Here is an 18,112-nt window from a genome sequence, read left to right on the forward strand (position 1 = left end):
AACTTCAAAGTATTTACAACCATTACTATTTGTTTAAAATAGAGTAAAAATAGTTATAGAACTTAAACTTCAAAATATGTATACACATTCACAATCTGAAAAAAATATTAGAAAAGCAAATGTTTCAGCATACACAGCCTTTTATTTTGAAGATAATTAATAGCGATTAGAACATAAGTATTAACTTACTGGATTTATTTTTAAAGGACCAAGTGTTATTTTCTTCTTACATCCTCTAAACCTGTCCCTTTGAGGGCACAGAATTAGTATATCATCATGCATACTTCTTTCCTCTAAGTACAAGCAAAATATTCGGGGCCAACTGGTGGCCTCCTCTTCATTCCCATTCTAGCTATTATAGGGTTTACTCTTATGGGTTTGTTTGTTTGTTTGTTTTTAACCTCACAATACATAATGGACTTTCTCAGTAAATATAGAACTAAGCCATTTTTTAAGTAGATACACAATATAATTTAGATGTATCATAATTTACTGTAATATTTCCCTATTGAAAATTGATTCTTTTCTGTTTAATTTCTATTCCAAACTAAGTGTGCTAGGCCAAAATTATATGCCTATTTTACATTTTGATGGATAATATTATTTTGTTACCCACTGGACATGAATGTGTAATGATGTCAGCAGAGATTTTTGTCAATTTGATGGATGAAAATTGGCATTTTGATTGTATTTTGTAACAATGAGGTTGAATGTTTATTCACTCATATATTGATGAACCATTTGGATTTTCATATCTGAATTGCCTTTCCATATCCTGTGCCACTTTATCTTCAAAGATTTTTTTTTCTTTCTTAAAAATGAGTTTATTACATATCTTTGTACAAGTTGCACATATTTTCTTTGAGGTTGTTGGGTTTTTTGCTTTTGCTTTATTGCTAATGGTATGTTTTGCTGAATTGAAATTTATATTTTTCTGTGTTGTGATATTTGTGTCTGAAAAACTAAAACCTAATTTGATATGTTATGAAATAGACAACAGATATACTTTAGGCAGGAAATGCAAATTATCTGTCTTTGCCGTTTAGATGATCTATGTACAGTTTTGCTTGACATGTTTTAAAGATTTACTGAGATATTGTGTCATCTAAAAATAATTTTTTAATTACACATTGTGACATTAGCTTGATATAAAAATACTGTTTTGCTTTACCAGATTGTCATATTTTTCTGTTGATTTAAAACAATTTATTAGTTTTCAGAGGCTCTATTTTGTTAATTTTTGAATATCAGGACTGCTGATTTTAAAACATGTTGAAGCTATCATTGATGTAAACTTTCGTGTTAATATATTGGATCTTAAGGGTGTTGAGTACATGTTTGGTGATTAATTCTAAAGGCAAAAATTATTGTTTCTATCGTAGATGTCAGTGGTGAACAATGTATTGCTAAATTTAATCATTTTTTAATTTTCTAAATACTCATCCTATTTGGCCTCATTTCAACATTTAACATTGGTGACCAACCTTCCTCCTTAAAACACTATCTTTTCTTGGTTTTGTTTTTTTCTCTTTTTTTTGAGACAGAGTCTCACTATGTTGCTCGGGCTGGAGTGCGGAAACTGCAGGTGTGTGCCTGGCTAATTTTTGTGTTTTTTTTAAGAGACAGGGTCTCACTGTATTGCCCAGGCTAGTCTTGAACTCCTAGGTTCAAACAGTCCTTCTGCCTTGGCCTCCCAAAGTGCCGGAATTTGCTACTGATAAGTACAGTTTTTTTTCCCTAGTTTTTATCAGTAGCCAAACATAATAGTTTTTTTTTTTTTTTTTTTTTTTTTTTTAATTGTGGTTAAATGCTTGAATTCTGGAGCCTAGTTATTTGGGTTCAGATTTTCACCTAGCATTTATTAGTTGTAACTTGTCTAGTTACATAATCTTTATGCTTTAGTTTCCTCATCTGTAAACTGAGGATAATAATCCTTTTTACCTCTAGAATTGCTATGAGGATTAAATGAATAAAAATATGTAGTGCTTATTCTCCTTCATCAACTCTCTCCTGGACCGTTGCAATAACTATCACCTTCTCTAGTTTTGAGTACCTCTAGTCTGTATCCAGTTGTCTTACTAATACATGAATTTGTTACTCTTGTACTTAAATTTGTCCAGAGGCTTCCCATTTCTTGCAAGGTAAATCTAGACTTTATAGCATGGCTTACAAGGCCCTCCAAACCCAGCCTCAGTCTTTTTGTTTTCATTTCCAGCTGTTCACAGCTCCAGATGACCTAAATTTAGATCATGGTAGGTCATTTTTCCTTTCTAAAACTATCCTGTTGCTTTTATGCCATCTTGCTTTTCTTATACTTTATGTTATACCTTCTCTCTGAAATAATCTCGTCTTTTTCTCTAGGATGAGGGCTTCTCGATCACGTATACTTAGTCCATATGTCTTGGTCACTCTATGATTCTTAGTGTATAAGCACCATTTTTTAATAATTAAATTAATTTTAATATTCCAGGTCCCAAGACAATGCTTATCACATAGTATGCCCCCAGTACATAAACAAATTGAAAAAACAGTCTGTGGATTTTAATTAGTGGTACTTAATATTTTAAAAGTTATAATTATCAGATATTAATGGGATCTTGGCTTAGCTATGTTATTTTTATATACAAAACATTGAAATTTTGGTTAGATTGGAATGGTAGTTTTTGTCATCATTTTAATATAATTTGTATAGTAATTTAATTCATTGTTTTCATGGCTTTTGTGGTTCTATGTATATGATGCATTTTAAATTATTGAGTTTTATTACCCTTAATAGTCAATTCTCTTGGGTTTCTATGGATAGTACCTATTTCACTGAAATCTCTGCTTTATCTTTAATCTAAAAATATGAGTGTACTGTTAGTTTTTGCTTATTTTTACTGTTTTGGGTAATATCAAGTCAGTTAAATTAGATCTCTCTACATCTTAATCCAGTTTTTGGCAGCATAAAATAATTAAGGGTATACTTTATTTTGTAAAGTCCCTGGGTTCCCTTTTCATTCTATTCTGAAAGAAATTTGTTAACAAATTGAGAACTCCTAATTTAGCTTCCGGGAGTGATTTTATGGTAATAGAAAGCACTGCCCTTCTTCTTTTCTTTTCTTTTTTTTTTTTTTGAGACGGAGTCTCTCTCTGTCACCCAGGCTGGAGTGCAGTGACATGATCTTGGCTCACTGCAAGCTCCGCCTCCTGGGTTCAAGCAATTCTTCTGCCCCAGCCTCCCGAGTAGCTGGGGCTACAGGATCACGCCACCACACCCAGCTAATTTTTGTATTTTTAGTAGAGACAGGGTATCACCATATTGGCCAGGCTGGCTTGAACTCCTGACCTTGTGATCCGCGTGCCTCAGCCTCCCAAAGTGCTGGGATTACAGGTGTGAGCCACTGCACCCGGCCAGCACTGTTCTTCTTTCTTGACCTGGTTTTTTGTTGTTGTTGTTTTAGATATAGGTACTATGATATTGGGCCATAATCTTTGGCTTTGCTCCAATGATTGACTTCTAGGGAGTCTGTACTCACGCAATTACTCCTTTTACTGACTATTGCTAATTATAACCACAACTATATTTGACTCCTAGGGGTCTTCTCACTTAATAATCTGTATGTGATTTCATTTGGCCCATACTTCATCTGTGTATGTGGTATGTATGTGATACACATGGACACATGTATGAGACTTTGTCACTCTTTTCTGGCATTGGATAAACATTTTGAAATATGTAATAAGAAATACATAATTTAGAAACATTATGATTACTTTAAGAAGTTGAATGGGGGCAAAAAGATTTTTAAAATGTATAACTTGAAACTAACATAACAATTAAAAGTTACCCAGGACAATTATTGTTTATAAAACATAATTTTACAAGTTCTAATTTATAGAATAGTCCACTTTGTTTCATTCAGTATAAAATATAACTGCAGAGTTATCATTGTTACAGTCATCCCTCCATATCCGTGGGGCATTGGTTCCAGGACCACTCTTGGATATCAAAATCTGAAGATGCTCAAGTCCCTTATGTAAAATGCCATCATGTTTGCATATAACTTATGCTTCTGTTTCTGTATGCTTTCAATTATCTCTAAATACTTATTATAATACCTAATACAATGTAAATGCTATGTAAATAGTTGTTATACCATATTGTTTTTTATTTGTATTTTTTTATTGTTGTATTGCTATTTTTTATTGGGTTTTTTTCCCCAAATATTTTCCATCCATGGTTGGTTGAATCCATTGATGCAGAACCTGCAGATACGCAGGGCAGACTGTATTAACTTCAGAAGGTAATGTGTATTGTTCACATACACACACACACACACACACACACACTGTCCTATTTCCCAACATGACAAATTGTCAAATTTTTATGCATTAATAACTAATGAAAATAACAGAGTATTTTTGGTTTTCATCCATTTTTAAATGTCTTTTATAAATGTAATGTATTTCATTTATAACCCTGCTTTTTCATTTTAATGAAGAATTTCATTTTCTTACTGTTTTGGTTTTGTTAGTCATGAAATTTTTTTAAATCATAATAACCCTCCTCCTGGGAATTTATCATAAGGAAATAAAGAAATGCTAATATAAAAAGACATTTATAGCTATAGTTATATTAGGAAAATTATTCCCACCAAAAACCTGTAACTCCCCAAATAAAAACAACTGAAAACATTGTATAGGAGGGTAGTGATAAACTATAACAAATCAGTATTAAAAAATTATGTATCTTCTTTAGATTTATAGATTATAAGTTATTTATATAGGAATGAAGAAACCTGTTTTATGTCCTAAGTATATGCTACTAAATTGTTACATATAAGTGGCTAGAGATTAGAAGAGAGCAAAAAATGAGCATGGTATTATTTTAGAATGGTAGGAGTCTGAGTAAAATAAAATTCTTCAGCAAAAATTTAAGTACGTTAATCTCATGAATGTAACATTTAAGTAGAGCCTCATTTTGACCACAGACACACTCAAAGATTAATTAGATATTTTTAAAAAGTAGCCCTGATCGGTTAGCCACAGCAAATAAAAACCTAAGACAAACATTTTATCAGGAACCACCACTGAGTAGGGCAACTCATATTCAAATGAAATAAACATCAAATCTCTTCCTCAAAACATTAAAGTTATCAGCTTTTTGTGTATATAATTTCAGTTAGTTATGCAGTATACTAAATAAGGTGTAAGGATATGCATTGAGGCACAAACAATTCATTGACTTTTATATATGTATATCTTTTAAAACTTGGATCGTATTTGAACACACCATGATTTCTCTAAAAGGTGAAATTCAGCTGGGCATGGTGGCTCATACCTGTAATCCCAGCACTTAGGGAAGCAGATGTGGGACGATAGCTTGAGCCCAGGAGTTCAAGACCTGCCTGGGCAGCAAAGTGTGACTCCATTCTCCACAAAAAGGAAAAAAAAGGACAAAAAAGGTGTAACAAGTGAAATTCAGAACTCTGGAAACATTTTTTAAATGAGATACTTAACATATGTCTATATTCTTAAAATACTTAGGCAAGTTTGATAAAAGTATTATGAGTAGAAGAGGAGAAAGTTAGAATGGTTGATTATTGCCTCATGAATATACTATTAAAAGTGTGACTTTATGGTGTGACTTTAGTGTAGAATTGTTCATGCATTCTTTTTTTTTCTTTTCTTTTCTTTCTTTCTTTTTTTTTTTTTTTTTTTTTTTTTGAGAAGGAGTTTCACTCTTTTTGCCCAGGCTGGAGTGCAGTAGCATAGTAGCATGATCTTGGCTCACCACAACCGCCACCTCCTGGGTTCAAGCGATTCTCCTGCCTCAGCCTCCTGAGTAAACTGGGATTACAGGCATGTGCCATCAAGCCCGGCTAATTTTGTATTTTTAGTAGAGACGGGGTTTCTCCATGTTAGTCAGGCTGATCTCGAACTCCCGACCTCAGGTGATCCGCCCGCCTTGGCCTCCCAAAGTGCTGGGACTACAGGCATGAGCCACTGCACTTAGCCTGTTCATGCCTTCTTTATGTGTGTATGTGTGTGGTTTTTTTTATACTTAAGATTATGCGTGAAGCCTCCATGAAGCCTTCAGTGTGATTTAATTAATAAATAGGCAGCCAGTTGAGCTCTGTGAGAAGTGATTAATCGAGCTACATGAAAGTAATTCTTTAAGTATATTCTCTCTGAATCATAGCAAGAGGAGAAGGTCTGCTTTGAATGAAACTGGTAGGCACTCCCTGTAATTGCCCAGTGAATCAGATTGACAAAGATAGCTACACAAGGAAGATAGGCCTACAAAGGACTAAATCAATGGGATTCAGTCACAAGCAAGTGAAATTATATCAGTCAATAATTTTCCTTAAGTGACTTCCTGAAATCTTCCAGACCCATATTTTCCTTTTCAGGTTACTCATTTATGTCAGTTATTAAAGAACTGCAAAATTGCCTGATTATATCAAGGACCTTGTTGTGACATAGTCTGTAAATGTGGATCTTTTTTAAAAGGAAGTTTGAGTTTCATGTAAAGCATTGAGCATGTTGGCTGAAGATATGACTTTTTCTGAAGCTTGTAACTGTAAAGAAATTGTGGGATCTAGTTTTCCCTTTAAAAATAAGATTCCTGTGTTTGTTTCTTCTCACCAGATTTACTTTTGAATCTACTTCATATTAAAGATATTGAAAGACATTCACTTACTCATATGTTAAATTGTTATGTAGAGGGTTTATAAGAGACAGAAGAATTCATAGCATCATGGGATCATTCCTAAAAGGATGAAGGAGAAGTCTTCAGATAAACAAAGGTGACTGGTGAATTGAATCTTGAAGTATGAGTAGGTTTTAGGAGATTGAATTAGAGGTAGCAAATCCTTCAAGGGAATAAACAGACATGAATAAAGACACAAACTGGGACCATATGAGTCGTGTGTGATGTAGGTTTAAGAGAACAGGTAGATTGGGGCCTTGAGTGCAAGCTAATGATGTTAAACAGTCTAGTGGGGATTTATTGAAGACAAGGGGTGATACAAAGGAGATGATTGTAAAAGACTGGTATTGTGGTGATATACCTGATGAACACATGGGCAGCTGGAGGAAGACCAGTTTGAAGGTTGTGAACCTAGACTGATGGAAGAAGAAATGCAAAGGATCAGAAAGATCTAGGAAACATAACATCACACTAGGGTTGCAGCAGATAATTCATCAAAAATGGAAAGGCAAGGAAGAAAGGGAAGCGTTTAAAGCAAACTGGATGACCAAGCTGAATAATTGGAGAGAATGGTGAGAGTAGAAACAGAAAAAAGTTGAGTTGGCTATATTTATTTTTTGGAGACAAATACACTAGGTGAATAGAGGGTTACGAAGGTTTTTTTTTTTTTTAAGGTCTATTGAATTAGACATTTTCAGAAAGCATTTAAAGTTATGGGATTATAAATACAAAGAGGAGCTGCTTGTGGTTGCTCACGCCTGTAACCCCAGCACTTTAGGAGGCCAAGGTGGGCAGATCAGTTGAGCCCAGTAGTTCAAGACCAGCCCTGGGCAAAATGGTGAAACCCGTCTCTACTAAAAATACAAGAATTAGCTGAGTATGGTGGTGCGTACCTGTAGTTCCAGCTACTCTGGAGGCTGAGGTGGAAGAATCGCTTGAACCCAGGAGGCAGAGGTTGCCGTGAACTGAGATCATGCCACTGCACTGCAGCCTGGGTGATGGAGTGAGACCCTTTCTCGAAAATAAAATAAAAATGAATATAAAGAGGAATAGAACTCTGGAAATAAATTTGGTAACTGTTACACATTTATTCTTTACCCCTTAAGTATTCAATTCTAATTTTCTGACCTTTGCTTTAAGTAAATGACTGTGTCTTTCAGTGGATATTGAAGGTACAGCAGGAAATCATGCTCTATAAGAATGGAACACCTGAAAGAATTATGTAGGTGTCCTTGGTTTAGTTGAGTCACAGGCTGACTCCAGAGAAATTTAATTGCCAAGTAGCAGAGCCTCAAGATGAGATTTTAATACTCTGCCGTTTTTAAGCTTTGTTTTGCTGACTGAAATATCTCTGTATATAAATAATACTTATCTGTGCTTAGTTGTATGTCAGCTGATTCACTTTAAAGTTGTGGAATATTTGTAATTTGTCTTTTACCCTGTTTATCTGTTTTGTATTTGTTTCTATTTTTCTTTGTGGTTACCTTCATCCCAGCTGAATTTGCTCTGTTTTAAGACAGTGGTCCTTAAACATTAGGGTGCATTTGAATCACCTGAAAGGCTTGTTAGATGGGTTTCTGTTTTAAAACTCTGAAGTGGTGACCAAGAATTTGTATTTCTAACAGGTTCCCAAGTGATACAGTTGCTACTGGTCTGGAGACTATACTATAACAATCACCGCTTTATAAATAAAGCCCTTTAAGCTGAAGTCCTAAGATACGGTTCTCAGCTTGGCTAGAGATACAAAAATGTCACCTGTAGAAGGAATTACAGAAAAACAAGCAAAAACAGGCCTGGATCTCACCCTTGAAGATTCCAATCAGTAGGTGAACAATTTAGGAATGGTACCTCAGAGTTTAAGTTTAAGAAGTTTAAGAGTTTAAGGGCATATGCCTTTTTTGCATATGCCCACATATCACTCATCTAAACCTAGTGAATTGCCTTTTTGAAGTCTCTTTTTGTTGTAATGTGAAGATGTCATGATACCAAGAGCTCCATTCTTTACTAGCTGAACCTGATCATTGACTCTTAGAGCTTTTAGGGAGGCGATACAATTGTCTTGGCCAAAATGGTATTATAAAATGTTGAAGCCAGGTGCTGATAAACTCAGAATTATTAAAAGCTCTATATGTAAAATAACAGACCAGTTAAAGAGTGTTTTTTACCCCCAATAGTGACCCTTGAGCCAGATTGGCATAGCAACGTTCTAGATTGCTCTGAAATAGCACTGTATCTGTTATCTCCTGAGACAGATCTGTTTTCACTAGTCAGAAAGTGTGATACAGCCCTGCCAAGCAAAACTAGCTTTCAGGCTTTAGATTCTAAACTTCTAATTTCCATTAGGACTTTCTCTTTAACTCATGGGTTATTTAGAAGTGTATTTTATTTCCAAATATTTTGAGGATTTTCCATGTATATTTCTGTTAATGATTTCTAGTTTAATTGCAACTCTAATATCTCCATCATCCCAGAGTTTGTTCTGCTGATTGCTTTGTTTCTTGACAGTGGATTTTTTTTTTCATTTTATGTGCCTCATAACCTTTTTTTTTTTTTTTTTTTTTTTTTGAGATGGAGTCTTTGTTGCCCAGACTGGAGTGCAATGGTGCGCTATCTCGGCTCACTGCAAACTCTTCCTCCTGGGTTCGAGTGATTCTCCTGCCTCAGCCTCCCAAGTAGCTGGAATTACAGGTGTGCGCCACCACGCCCAGCTAATTTTTGCATTTTTAGTAGAGACAGGGTTTCACCATGTTGGCCAGGCTGGTCTCGAACTCCTGACCTCAGGTGATCCACACACCTCTGCCTCCTAAAGTGCTGAGATTACAGGCGTGAGCCACCGTGCCCGGCATGCCTCATAACTTTTGATTGAATGTTGGACATCATGAGTTGAACAGTAGAATACTTATGCCTGAAAGGGCACACCTGTTCTTTTTCAAGGCTGTTAGTGTGGCAGAGTTGAGTCAGTTTAATCTGGAGTTGAGCCGGGCTTATGTTTTCTTGTTGCTCTGCTTATCTCAGTGTACCACAAGGCTTCAGATTTCTTTACTATTTCCTGTGTTTCTGGTTGGGGTTGTAATGCCAGAGTGCTTTTTGTCATTTGTACTCCCCTGTTAAATTTCACCTTTCTCTATATGCCTGTGCTACTGAAGAAGCCCCATTCCACTGTCTTTCCTCTTACTTAGTAGTAGACTGCTGTCACGTGTTATTCAGTGCTTGCTGGTCTGGTGGTATTAGCCAAAGGAATTCTTAATTTTCCTCATTCAAACTCAGCCTTCAGCCTCCAACGAACCACAGGTTTGGTTCTTGAATGTAGGCCTTTTTCATTGTTCCTGGCCCTTTTTCCTATGGCAGCCTTATTCTGGTTTGTGTCTTTGGCAAATCTTGTGAGGGAGTTTCTTTCTGACTCTCGGGGGTAGGAGACCTTTAAAAGATACAAGGTAGTATACTGGGCCCAGAAGTGTTTCCTGTCACTCCTGTAGGAGTAGAGGATTTTTTTTCCTCTTATATTTTTTTCTCTTCACAGTGAAACTGCTTTGTTCCCTGTGTGGCAACAGGGTTTACAGCCTTTCTTTTAATGACATTATGGCTTTTATTCCTTAAAGGAGAAGGGTCTGGGTGAGACTTTGGGTCTTTCCCACTGTGGTGGCTGCTCCCCTTCTCCAGGTCTACACCACCAACTAGTGAATGGTCTTTCTAATGGCCCAACTTGTCTGAATCTTTTTCTTGAGTACCTGGTGGAGGTGTCTGTTAGTTTTCTATGGCTGTTAGAACAAGTTACTACAAATTTGGTAGCTTAAAACAGCACACATTTTTTTCATAATTTTGGAAGACATAAGTCCAAAACCAGTTTCATTTGGTCAAGGTGTTCAGCAAGGCTGGTTTCTTCTAGAGTGTTTGGGGGTAGAACCCATTTTCTTGCCTTTTCTAGCATTAAAGTTGTTCTACACTCCTTGGTTTGTGACGCCATCCTCTTGCAGCTATAGTCACATCTATTTATCTCTCTGATTTTGACTTCTCCTACTTCTCTCTTATAAGAACTCTCTCCTGTGATTATATCAGGCCCCTCATCTCAAAATTCTTAATCATATTTGCAGAATCCCTTTTACCATACAAGGTAACATATTCACAGGTTCAGGGCATTAGAACATGGACTCTTTGTTATTGTTATTCAGCCTACCACAAGGTTCCTGGAAAAAAGTTTGTGAATGAAGGTAACCGTCCCTGGAGCTGTAGGCTCCCAAGGCTTCTGTACTCTATTAGCCAACATTTCATCTTTAGCAAACCTTTAAAATTCATAACTGAATTCTTACTCACGTAGTGTTGAGCAGCTCTTCCTCTCATGCTCTGCCACAGGTGATCCAGAGCTTGGATCCCATCCCTCTTTTATGGGGCCTATCTTTCTTGGATTTCAGGCCACTTGGTTGCCCTCTGACATCAGCTCTCTGATGGCTTGAAAAGTTACAATTTTGTAGTTTATCTTGTTTTTTCTTGCTAGGATAGAAGGAGTGTTATTTCCAGTTGTTGTTGTTACTGTTTTTCCATTCTAGCCAGAGGCTTTTCAAAGAAACTTCAGAAACTTTACTGAGCCTGAGGGAACACAAGTCAACTGCCAGTAATCACTATTTTCAGCTTTATAGTAATAGCAGCAGTAGTAAACTAGAACAAATTGTAGTGATAGTAAGAGTGGTTGTAGTTGAACTCATAGTGAAGGAAAGTAAGCACTTACCGCAACCATATGCCAAGCATTATTTTAATTACTTTATACACTTATTTAATCCTTAAACTCTATGAGGTGGTTACTGTTTTAATTTACATTTATAAATGAGAAAACCGAGGCACGTGGAGATTAAGTCATTTTCTCAAAGTCTCAGGCTGATACTGACAGAGCTAGGATTTTAGTCCAGGAACTACTTCTCCAGAATCTGTACTTTTAAGCATGAGGCCTGTGCTGCTTCTCAAAAGATAATTTGTTCTGAGGATATGATTCTGTAGTTAACTCAATTTCCTCTGTGAGCTTTTTGCTGAACTATTTCCCAATTTTTTTGAGTCAAGGGCATTTCTTTTAATCCTATATCCCTAGAAGTAGATGGAAATAAGATCAGGTTTTCTCAACCTGGGTTTCCTGGGAGAATTAATTCCTAATACTCTCAGGCATCCATTGAATGTAGAGAATAAATGTTTTTTCGGTGGATTTTAAATCGTATTTGTTATCTACTAAATTGGGAGAAGTGCAAAAAAAAAAGTCAAATAATTTTCTATTTTCTGTGTTTCAAATGAGAAGCTCCTATAATCACCTACAAAATGATAATCGCTACATAATGTAAGTATCAAGCATCATCATGGACAACTCAACTAGAGTATGAGATAAAACCTCACCTTGATTCTGTGGATTTTTTTTTTTTTTTTTTTTTTTTTTTACCCTGCTCTCATCACCTTTGAAATTGGAGACTCATCTTTTTCTAGTTGTTCTCTAGTCAGGGGATATATCTCTACCTGTATATAGAAGGTCAGCTTTGGGGCTATACTCTGAATTCATAACTTGTAATTCTATTTCAAGGTGCTGTGATTTATATCTTTGTCAGAATGCTAACTTTTAAAGATTTATTTTAAATAAGGAATAAAGAGGTCTTCCTTAATCACATGGTTTTCTCAGTCTTGGGAAGTTCATTTTGTTTCTTTTATTCTTTTTCAGTGTCTGAGTATATGCATGCATGGATATTTGCATGTAAACTTCAACTGGGATTAAAACCATTTAGGGCCATCCTTGTATTTTGTAAAGAAGATCATCCTGCATAATTACTACTCATCAGTAACTACCATCAAATATATTTTCACTTTAGGATATTCTTATCCTAAAGTTTTTGAATGCTAATACTGACCTGACAGTTCCACTAGGAGAAAGGGAACTGGATACCATTTTCCAGTTCATTTACAGGTATTTCCTATCATATGTTACTTTAGCCTGGGACAGAACCCAGCAGCCTTTTAAAACTTTATTAAAAGCTCTATTTGATTGTTGCCAATTATAAAGCAGATTTGAAAAGAAAAAGATAAAGCAGATTTGAAAAGTGGACCTTTAAGAATTGTTTGGATATATCGGGTTTTTACAGCCATTTAAAAAGAACTCAAGATAATCTTCCCACAGGACAGTCATGGTGATTAGTAAGGAACTACATAGGAAGTAAAGTTATTTCTTGAGTTTACCAATTTCTGTTGGTGTTTTCTTCAAAAGATTTTCTGGAATTTTGACTTATCACTATATACTGAAAAAAAAAATCAACCTCATCTTCAAATGATTTCAGTCAATTCAGTAGATTTAATCTTAGTACCTATTTACTTCATTGATAGTATCTTGCCCTAGCGATAGTAGAGATAGTAGACTAGAACTTTTTTTTTTTAGATAGAGTTTCGCTCTTGTTGCCTGGGCTGGAATGCAGTGGCACGATCTCAGCTCACTGCAACCTCCGCCTCCCGGGTTCAAGCGATTCTCATGCCTCAGCCTCCCGAGTAGCTGAGATTACAGGCATGCACCACTATGCCCGGCTAATTTTGTATTTGTAGTAGAGACAGGATTTCACCATGTTAGTCAGGCTGGTCTTGAACTCCCGACCTCAGGTGATCCACCCGCCTCAGCCTCCCGAAGCGCTGGGATTACAGGCATGAGCTGCCGTGGCTGGCCAGGACTAGAACTTTTAAATGTATTTTATTCATATTGCCACAATTTAGAATTATTATGGCATCTAAAATTATTATGACATCTAAAATAGATAATAGTTTATAAATAAAAGCTAATGTTGATAGATTTAAGGTGACTAATCTATCATACGTACTGATATCAGAATCTCCTCAGTTTTCTAAATTATGACTAGTGATTACCATTGGGCATAGTAGTACGCCTTTATTATTTGAAATCACAATTTAATTTCTTGGTGAATTAGGATTCCAGGGTAGGAGGAATTTGAGATATTGAGCTATTCAAAAATTTACCTAACTTTTGAACTTCATCAGTATATCCCCACCATGTTGTTATGCAGCTATTGTTTGAGTACTTTCCCTTACCACAGTTAATGCTAGAGGTACAGTTCAGGCTAGTTCAATCCTCATCTGAAAGTTTACCTTCCCTTCAGATTCTCAAAGTTCATTGTTGATACCCATTTATCTAACTCAGCATCTTGTTTAACATCATTGTACTGCATAAGAATCAATAAAGTGCACACACTCCCAAATCTTGTTTGTCCCTTCTTCTATTCTATCTTCTCCTTCATCTTTGTCTAACTCTGAGCTGTCAAACGGCCCATGGTGGGAAAATGAAGAGTTTAACACTTAAATTTAAAGGAAGGGGTGTGTATGTCTGTGTTTGTGTGTGTGTGTGTGTGTGTGTGTAGGTAGGGAGTGTATTTGAATCTATGTATTACCTGATTTTTCTGTAAATCTAACATATTCCTTTAAAAAAAGTCTTTTTTAAAAAGTTAAAGGACTGTAAGTAGAAAAATTAATATTTTTCTTTTAAAAGCTTTTGATCATTATAAAAATGTATATACAAAAATATTAAAAGTAAGTTGAAATCACCTATAATCTTATAGTATTTCAATGTATTTACTTCTATTCACATATTTTTAATGATTCTGTTCAAAACATTTAAAAACGTTTAGCCATGGATATAATTTGAAAGCTGAAAATATCAAAATATTTTGGAAACAGTTTTTTGTTAAAACATTTCTTGATCCATTCTCTTCCTTTCCCATTCCTATGACTTCCTTGAGACCTTTCTCAGTGTCTAGCCTCTACTTTCTGCCATGTTATTCTATTCACCTTAGCTTCTTTGCTATTTTCTCTTGGCTTCGTTCTCTGTTCCTCACTTCTGATTATCTCTCCCTTGGATCCCACTCTGTCTGCCTTGCCTCTCCTCATTTTTATTGCTAGTGTATAATTGGGTTCTGCAGCTCTCCTATGTCTCACTTCCCCCAACCTTCTGGCTCATTTCCTCGCCTGATAAAATGGCCAGTCATCGTGGAAAGTGCACCACTGTCCTCACTAATATCCAGAGCAGGGCATGTGTTCTCTTCCTTCTTTATTCCTCACTGCACCCTGCTATTCTTTACTTCATTCTCTAAATACTGTTCTTCCAAGGCTGTCTTGGACATTTACTGAACAATTTAGGGTAACAGAGGCCTTACACACGGAACAGTGTAAGATTTAAAATTAAATGCTTTGTATTTTGTTCATAAAATTTACTTGGCCATCCTTGCCACTAAGAATGTTTCCTTTTTGCCTTAGACCTAGTTTTATAAAAAGCAGTGATCAGTGACTTAAGATAAATGTCTTTAGACTTAAAATGATACTTCATTGTATGCCATCAAGAGATTAGATTCTAAGGAAAGAATTAGAAAATTTAATAAATTTTGTGCTATAATTTTTAAACGTTATTTTCAAAATGCCTTTACTAAATAAATTTTTCAAATAATTGAAAAATTTTCAATTTTTTGAAAATTTATAACTAAATAATATTTTAGTTATTTAAATATTTATATTAAAATAATATAAATATTATTTATAACTAATATTTTACTAAATAAAATTTTTCAAAATTTTTTTTACTAAAAATGCTTTTAGTAAAAATTGGGGAAGAGAGGTTTAATTTTCAAAATATTCATATTTGGATAATGAGGGTAGCCCAGCTGCCACTGGACTTTTCTTATTAAGGTGGTATTCTGGTGAAATTTAAATTAAAAGTGTTCACTTGGTATATTTTTTCTATAATTAAATTGATTTGCTGATTTTGTTAGACACATGGAATGGCTAACCTGTCTAACACATTTAGTATTTATTTTATCACTTTCTTTGACTTTAAAATCTGTATTTTAACCTCAGACCTTTAAGTGTCTTTGTATTATTCATACATACTTTTTGTTTATGTTATAAATATTTGGATTTTAAAAATTTTAAAACATTTTTAATAGATGCACTATAGTCAAGTAATTTGTATTTAAAGAAAACAGAAGCCTGAACGTGGTATATATTACATAGTGAAGTGTGGTATTTCTGGGGTACACAATTTTAGAGTAATAAATGATATAATTTCAAGCACCTACAGCAGTGAAATATTTCTCATTTTACACATTTATGTTTCTGTAAGATTTGTTTTTGCAGTTTTATCTTCCATTGTAGTGTGTTAATATTGTTAAATTATACAAGAGAAGGATTATATATTATATACTTAATCATTTGGAAAGACTGAGACTCTTACCACAATTCCTCTATTGACTAAATGCATGACCTTGAATCAAGTTACCTCTAATGTCATTGTCTTATCTTTAAAATGAAGACATTAACTTCATTTTTTCTCAAGTTATGTAACTTTTATAACTGAGAGATTCCAAAACAAATATACAGTTTCAAAAAAGATCCCAAAGTCTGTAATCTCACCATTCATCTGACACTTGATTTATCTGCCTAGCATCACTACTAAGCAGCAGGGAACGAGCTTTGTCAGGGATAGAGCTGTGAGCCCCTTCCTCCCTCTTGGCAGGAACTGTCAATGATTTCTCTAAGTGAGCTGATACGTTTTTACTAAAAATTTCAACCCTTAGAGTCATACAAAAAAGTATAATCCAACTTCTAGTTGAAAAGCCAACTATATTGTTTTTGATTTTTCTTTCATTTTTAAATTAAGCATTCTGTTTCATCTGTTACTCCTATAGCAAGGTGTTTATTTGTATTGATTTTATATTTCTTTGGACATAAGAAATAGACACTTAAAATAAACATAATAATGAAACGAGGTGAAATGAATTTGAAAATAGGACTGGACACAAATTTTGAAATTTGATTGATCTCCCCAGTGAAATGTTATTTTAAAGTTATTTTAAAATGTTATTTTAAATGGGAATTATAGTAATGATAATGTTAGATGCTTACTGTATCCCAGACTGTTTTCTGATATTTGACTCTACTATCACATTCAGTTCTTACAACAGTTCTATGAGGTATACATACCTCCATTTTAGAAGTCAGGTAACTGGGGTACATAGCAATGTGAAATAGAAATTGTTCCAATTATATATTTAAATGATATTATGTAGATTAAGTTATGTATTAGAATATAATTTCTTCCCTTCCAGAAAAATACTACCATAGTGTATGATAAAATCTACTGGCCTTCACATTAGTTGCCAAGATTTATTGAGGGCTTATATGCCAGTCAGTGTGCTGGTGCCTTCCACATTTGATCTCATTTAATCCTCATAACAACTGCATGAGATAGATATTGATTTCTTTACTATTTTATGGGTGAGGAAAATGAGAATTACTTGCCCAATATTATACAATTGGAAAATGGTGGAATTATAATTTGAGTCTAGGCAGTCTTAACCATACAGTTCATGCACTAATCATTAGGCATACCGCCTCACCCCACTACACTGCTTTAGCATATTTGACTTTGTTGCAACAAAAAAAGTAGATACTTACTCTTGACAGGCAATATGTAACTATATGAGATACAGAATATATTGATAATTACTGGTATGTGCATCAGTGAAGTGCTTTGAAAACAATTTTTTCTACATTAATTTGCTTACTAGCTGCATATGAAATAAATACAAAGCCCAAACTTGATCTTTGATTTAAAATACTGCACAGTTTTTTGTCCTGGGAAGATAGGAGCCAAGATAAGTCACATTGCTTATTCTAGCTTATTCTAGTGAAATTTAGGATGTGGGGACATTAGCAATAGCTCTTTAGTTTTTATCAAGCTTGACTTATCAACTTGAATTTAATTGGGAGTTAAAGCAGATTTCCATATCTACTGTGTCTATATTTGGATGCATTTCAAAGTCAAATACAAGTATGTATTTTCAGTTGTCTTCTCATCTCCATTATTTGTGCATGTAATTAAGAGTTAATTGTATTTCTCTTATAAATGATATGGTTGCTTCCTCTTGCATTATACTTTTCCAGTAGTAAACTACAAACAAGGCAGTTCTCAGAATATCAGATTCAGAATGTGCTCAAAAGCTCTTCGCTTAGAGACTGAAGCACTGAAAAAAGTTAGGATGTGTGACCTTACTATTTAACAAGCGAATTCTACTCTATTTCTTATATGTTGATAAATACAACATGTCTTTGAAAACTATGTTTAACATTGTATTCTTTTGGGGGGGGATGTTTACAATTTTGTTTTTACTTTCTTTGGAGATTATTCAGTTTGGCATGATAGCTCTCCTCAGTAACGCTTTATTTGTCTGTGTGCCACTTTTCACTTTCTTTTTCTCAATGGAACCTAGAAGCATTAAACACATCTCTAATTGTTAATATAAAAAAATGAACTTTTTCTGTGATGTGTGACTACTTGGCATTTTTACCTCATCTTCACAGATCTAAATATTTGAAGGAAATGATCACTTTATGTTTACCCCAGTC

General features: G+C 34.6%; 2 protein-coding genes across 11 annotated transcripts in view; one reads left to right on the plus strand and one right to left on the minus strand.

The window, feature by feature from the left end:
• NDUFA4 (NDUFA4 mitochondrial complex associated) overlaps positions 1-18,112 on the minus strand; it is a 711,072-nt gene that overhangs the window by 153,290 nt on the left and 539,670 nt on the right. The window lies entirely within an intron of this gene.
• The window catches only part of PHF14 (PHD finger protein 14), a 200,367-nt gene that overhangs the window by 114,598 nt on the left and 67,657 nt on the right, over positions 1-18,112 (plus strand). Inside the window, exon 17 of one of the 10 annotated variants that reach the window (XM_050783018.1) lies at positions 2,216-5,700. The exons of the other annotated variants lie outside the window; for them this stretch is intronic. Within the exon in view, the coding sequence (XP_050638975.1) occupies positions 2,216-2,240 (25 nt within the window). The 3' untranslated portion in view covers positions 2,241-5,700. Of the gene's footprint in view, positions 1-2,215; positions 5,701-18,112 lie in introns of those variants that run through there. 10 annotated transcript variants of the gene reach the window in all.

This window comes from Macaca thibetana, chromosome 3, assembly GCF_024542745.1.
Source record: "Macaca thibetana thibetana isolate TM-01 chromosome 3, ASM2454274v1, whole genome shotgun sequence".
NCBI classification, from domain to species: domain Eukaryota; kingdom Metazoa; phylum Chordata; class Mammalia; order Primates; family Cercopithecidae; genus Macaca; species Macaca thibetana.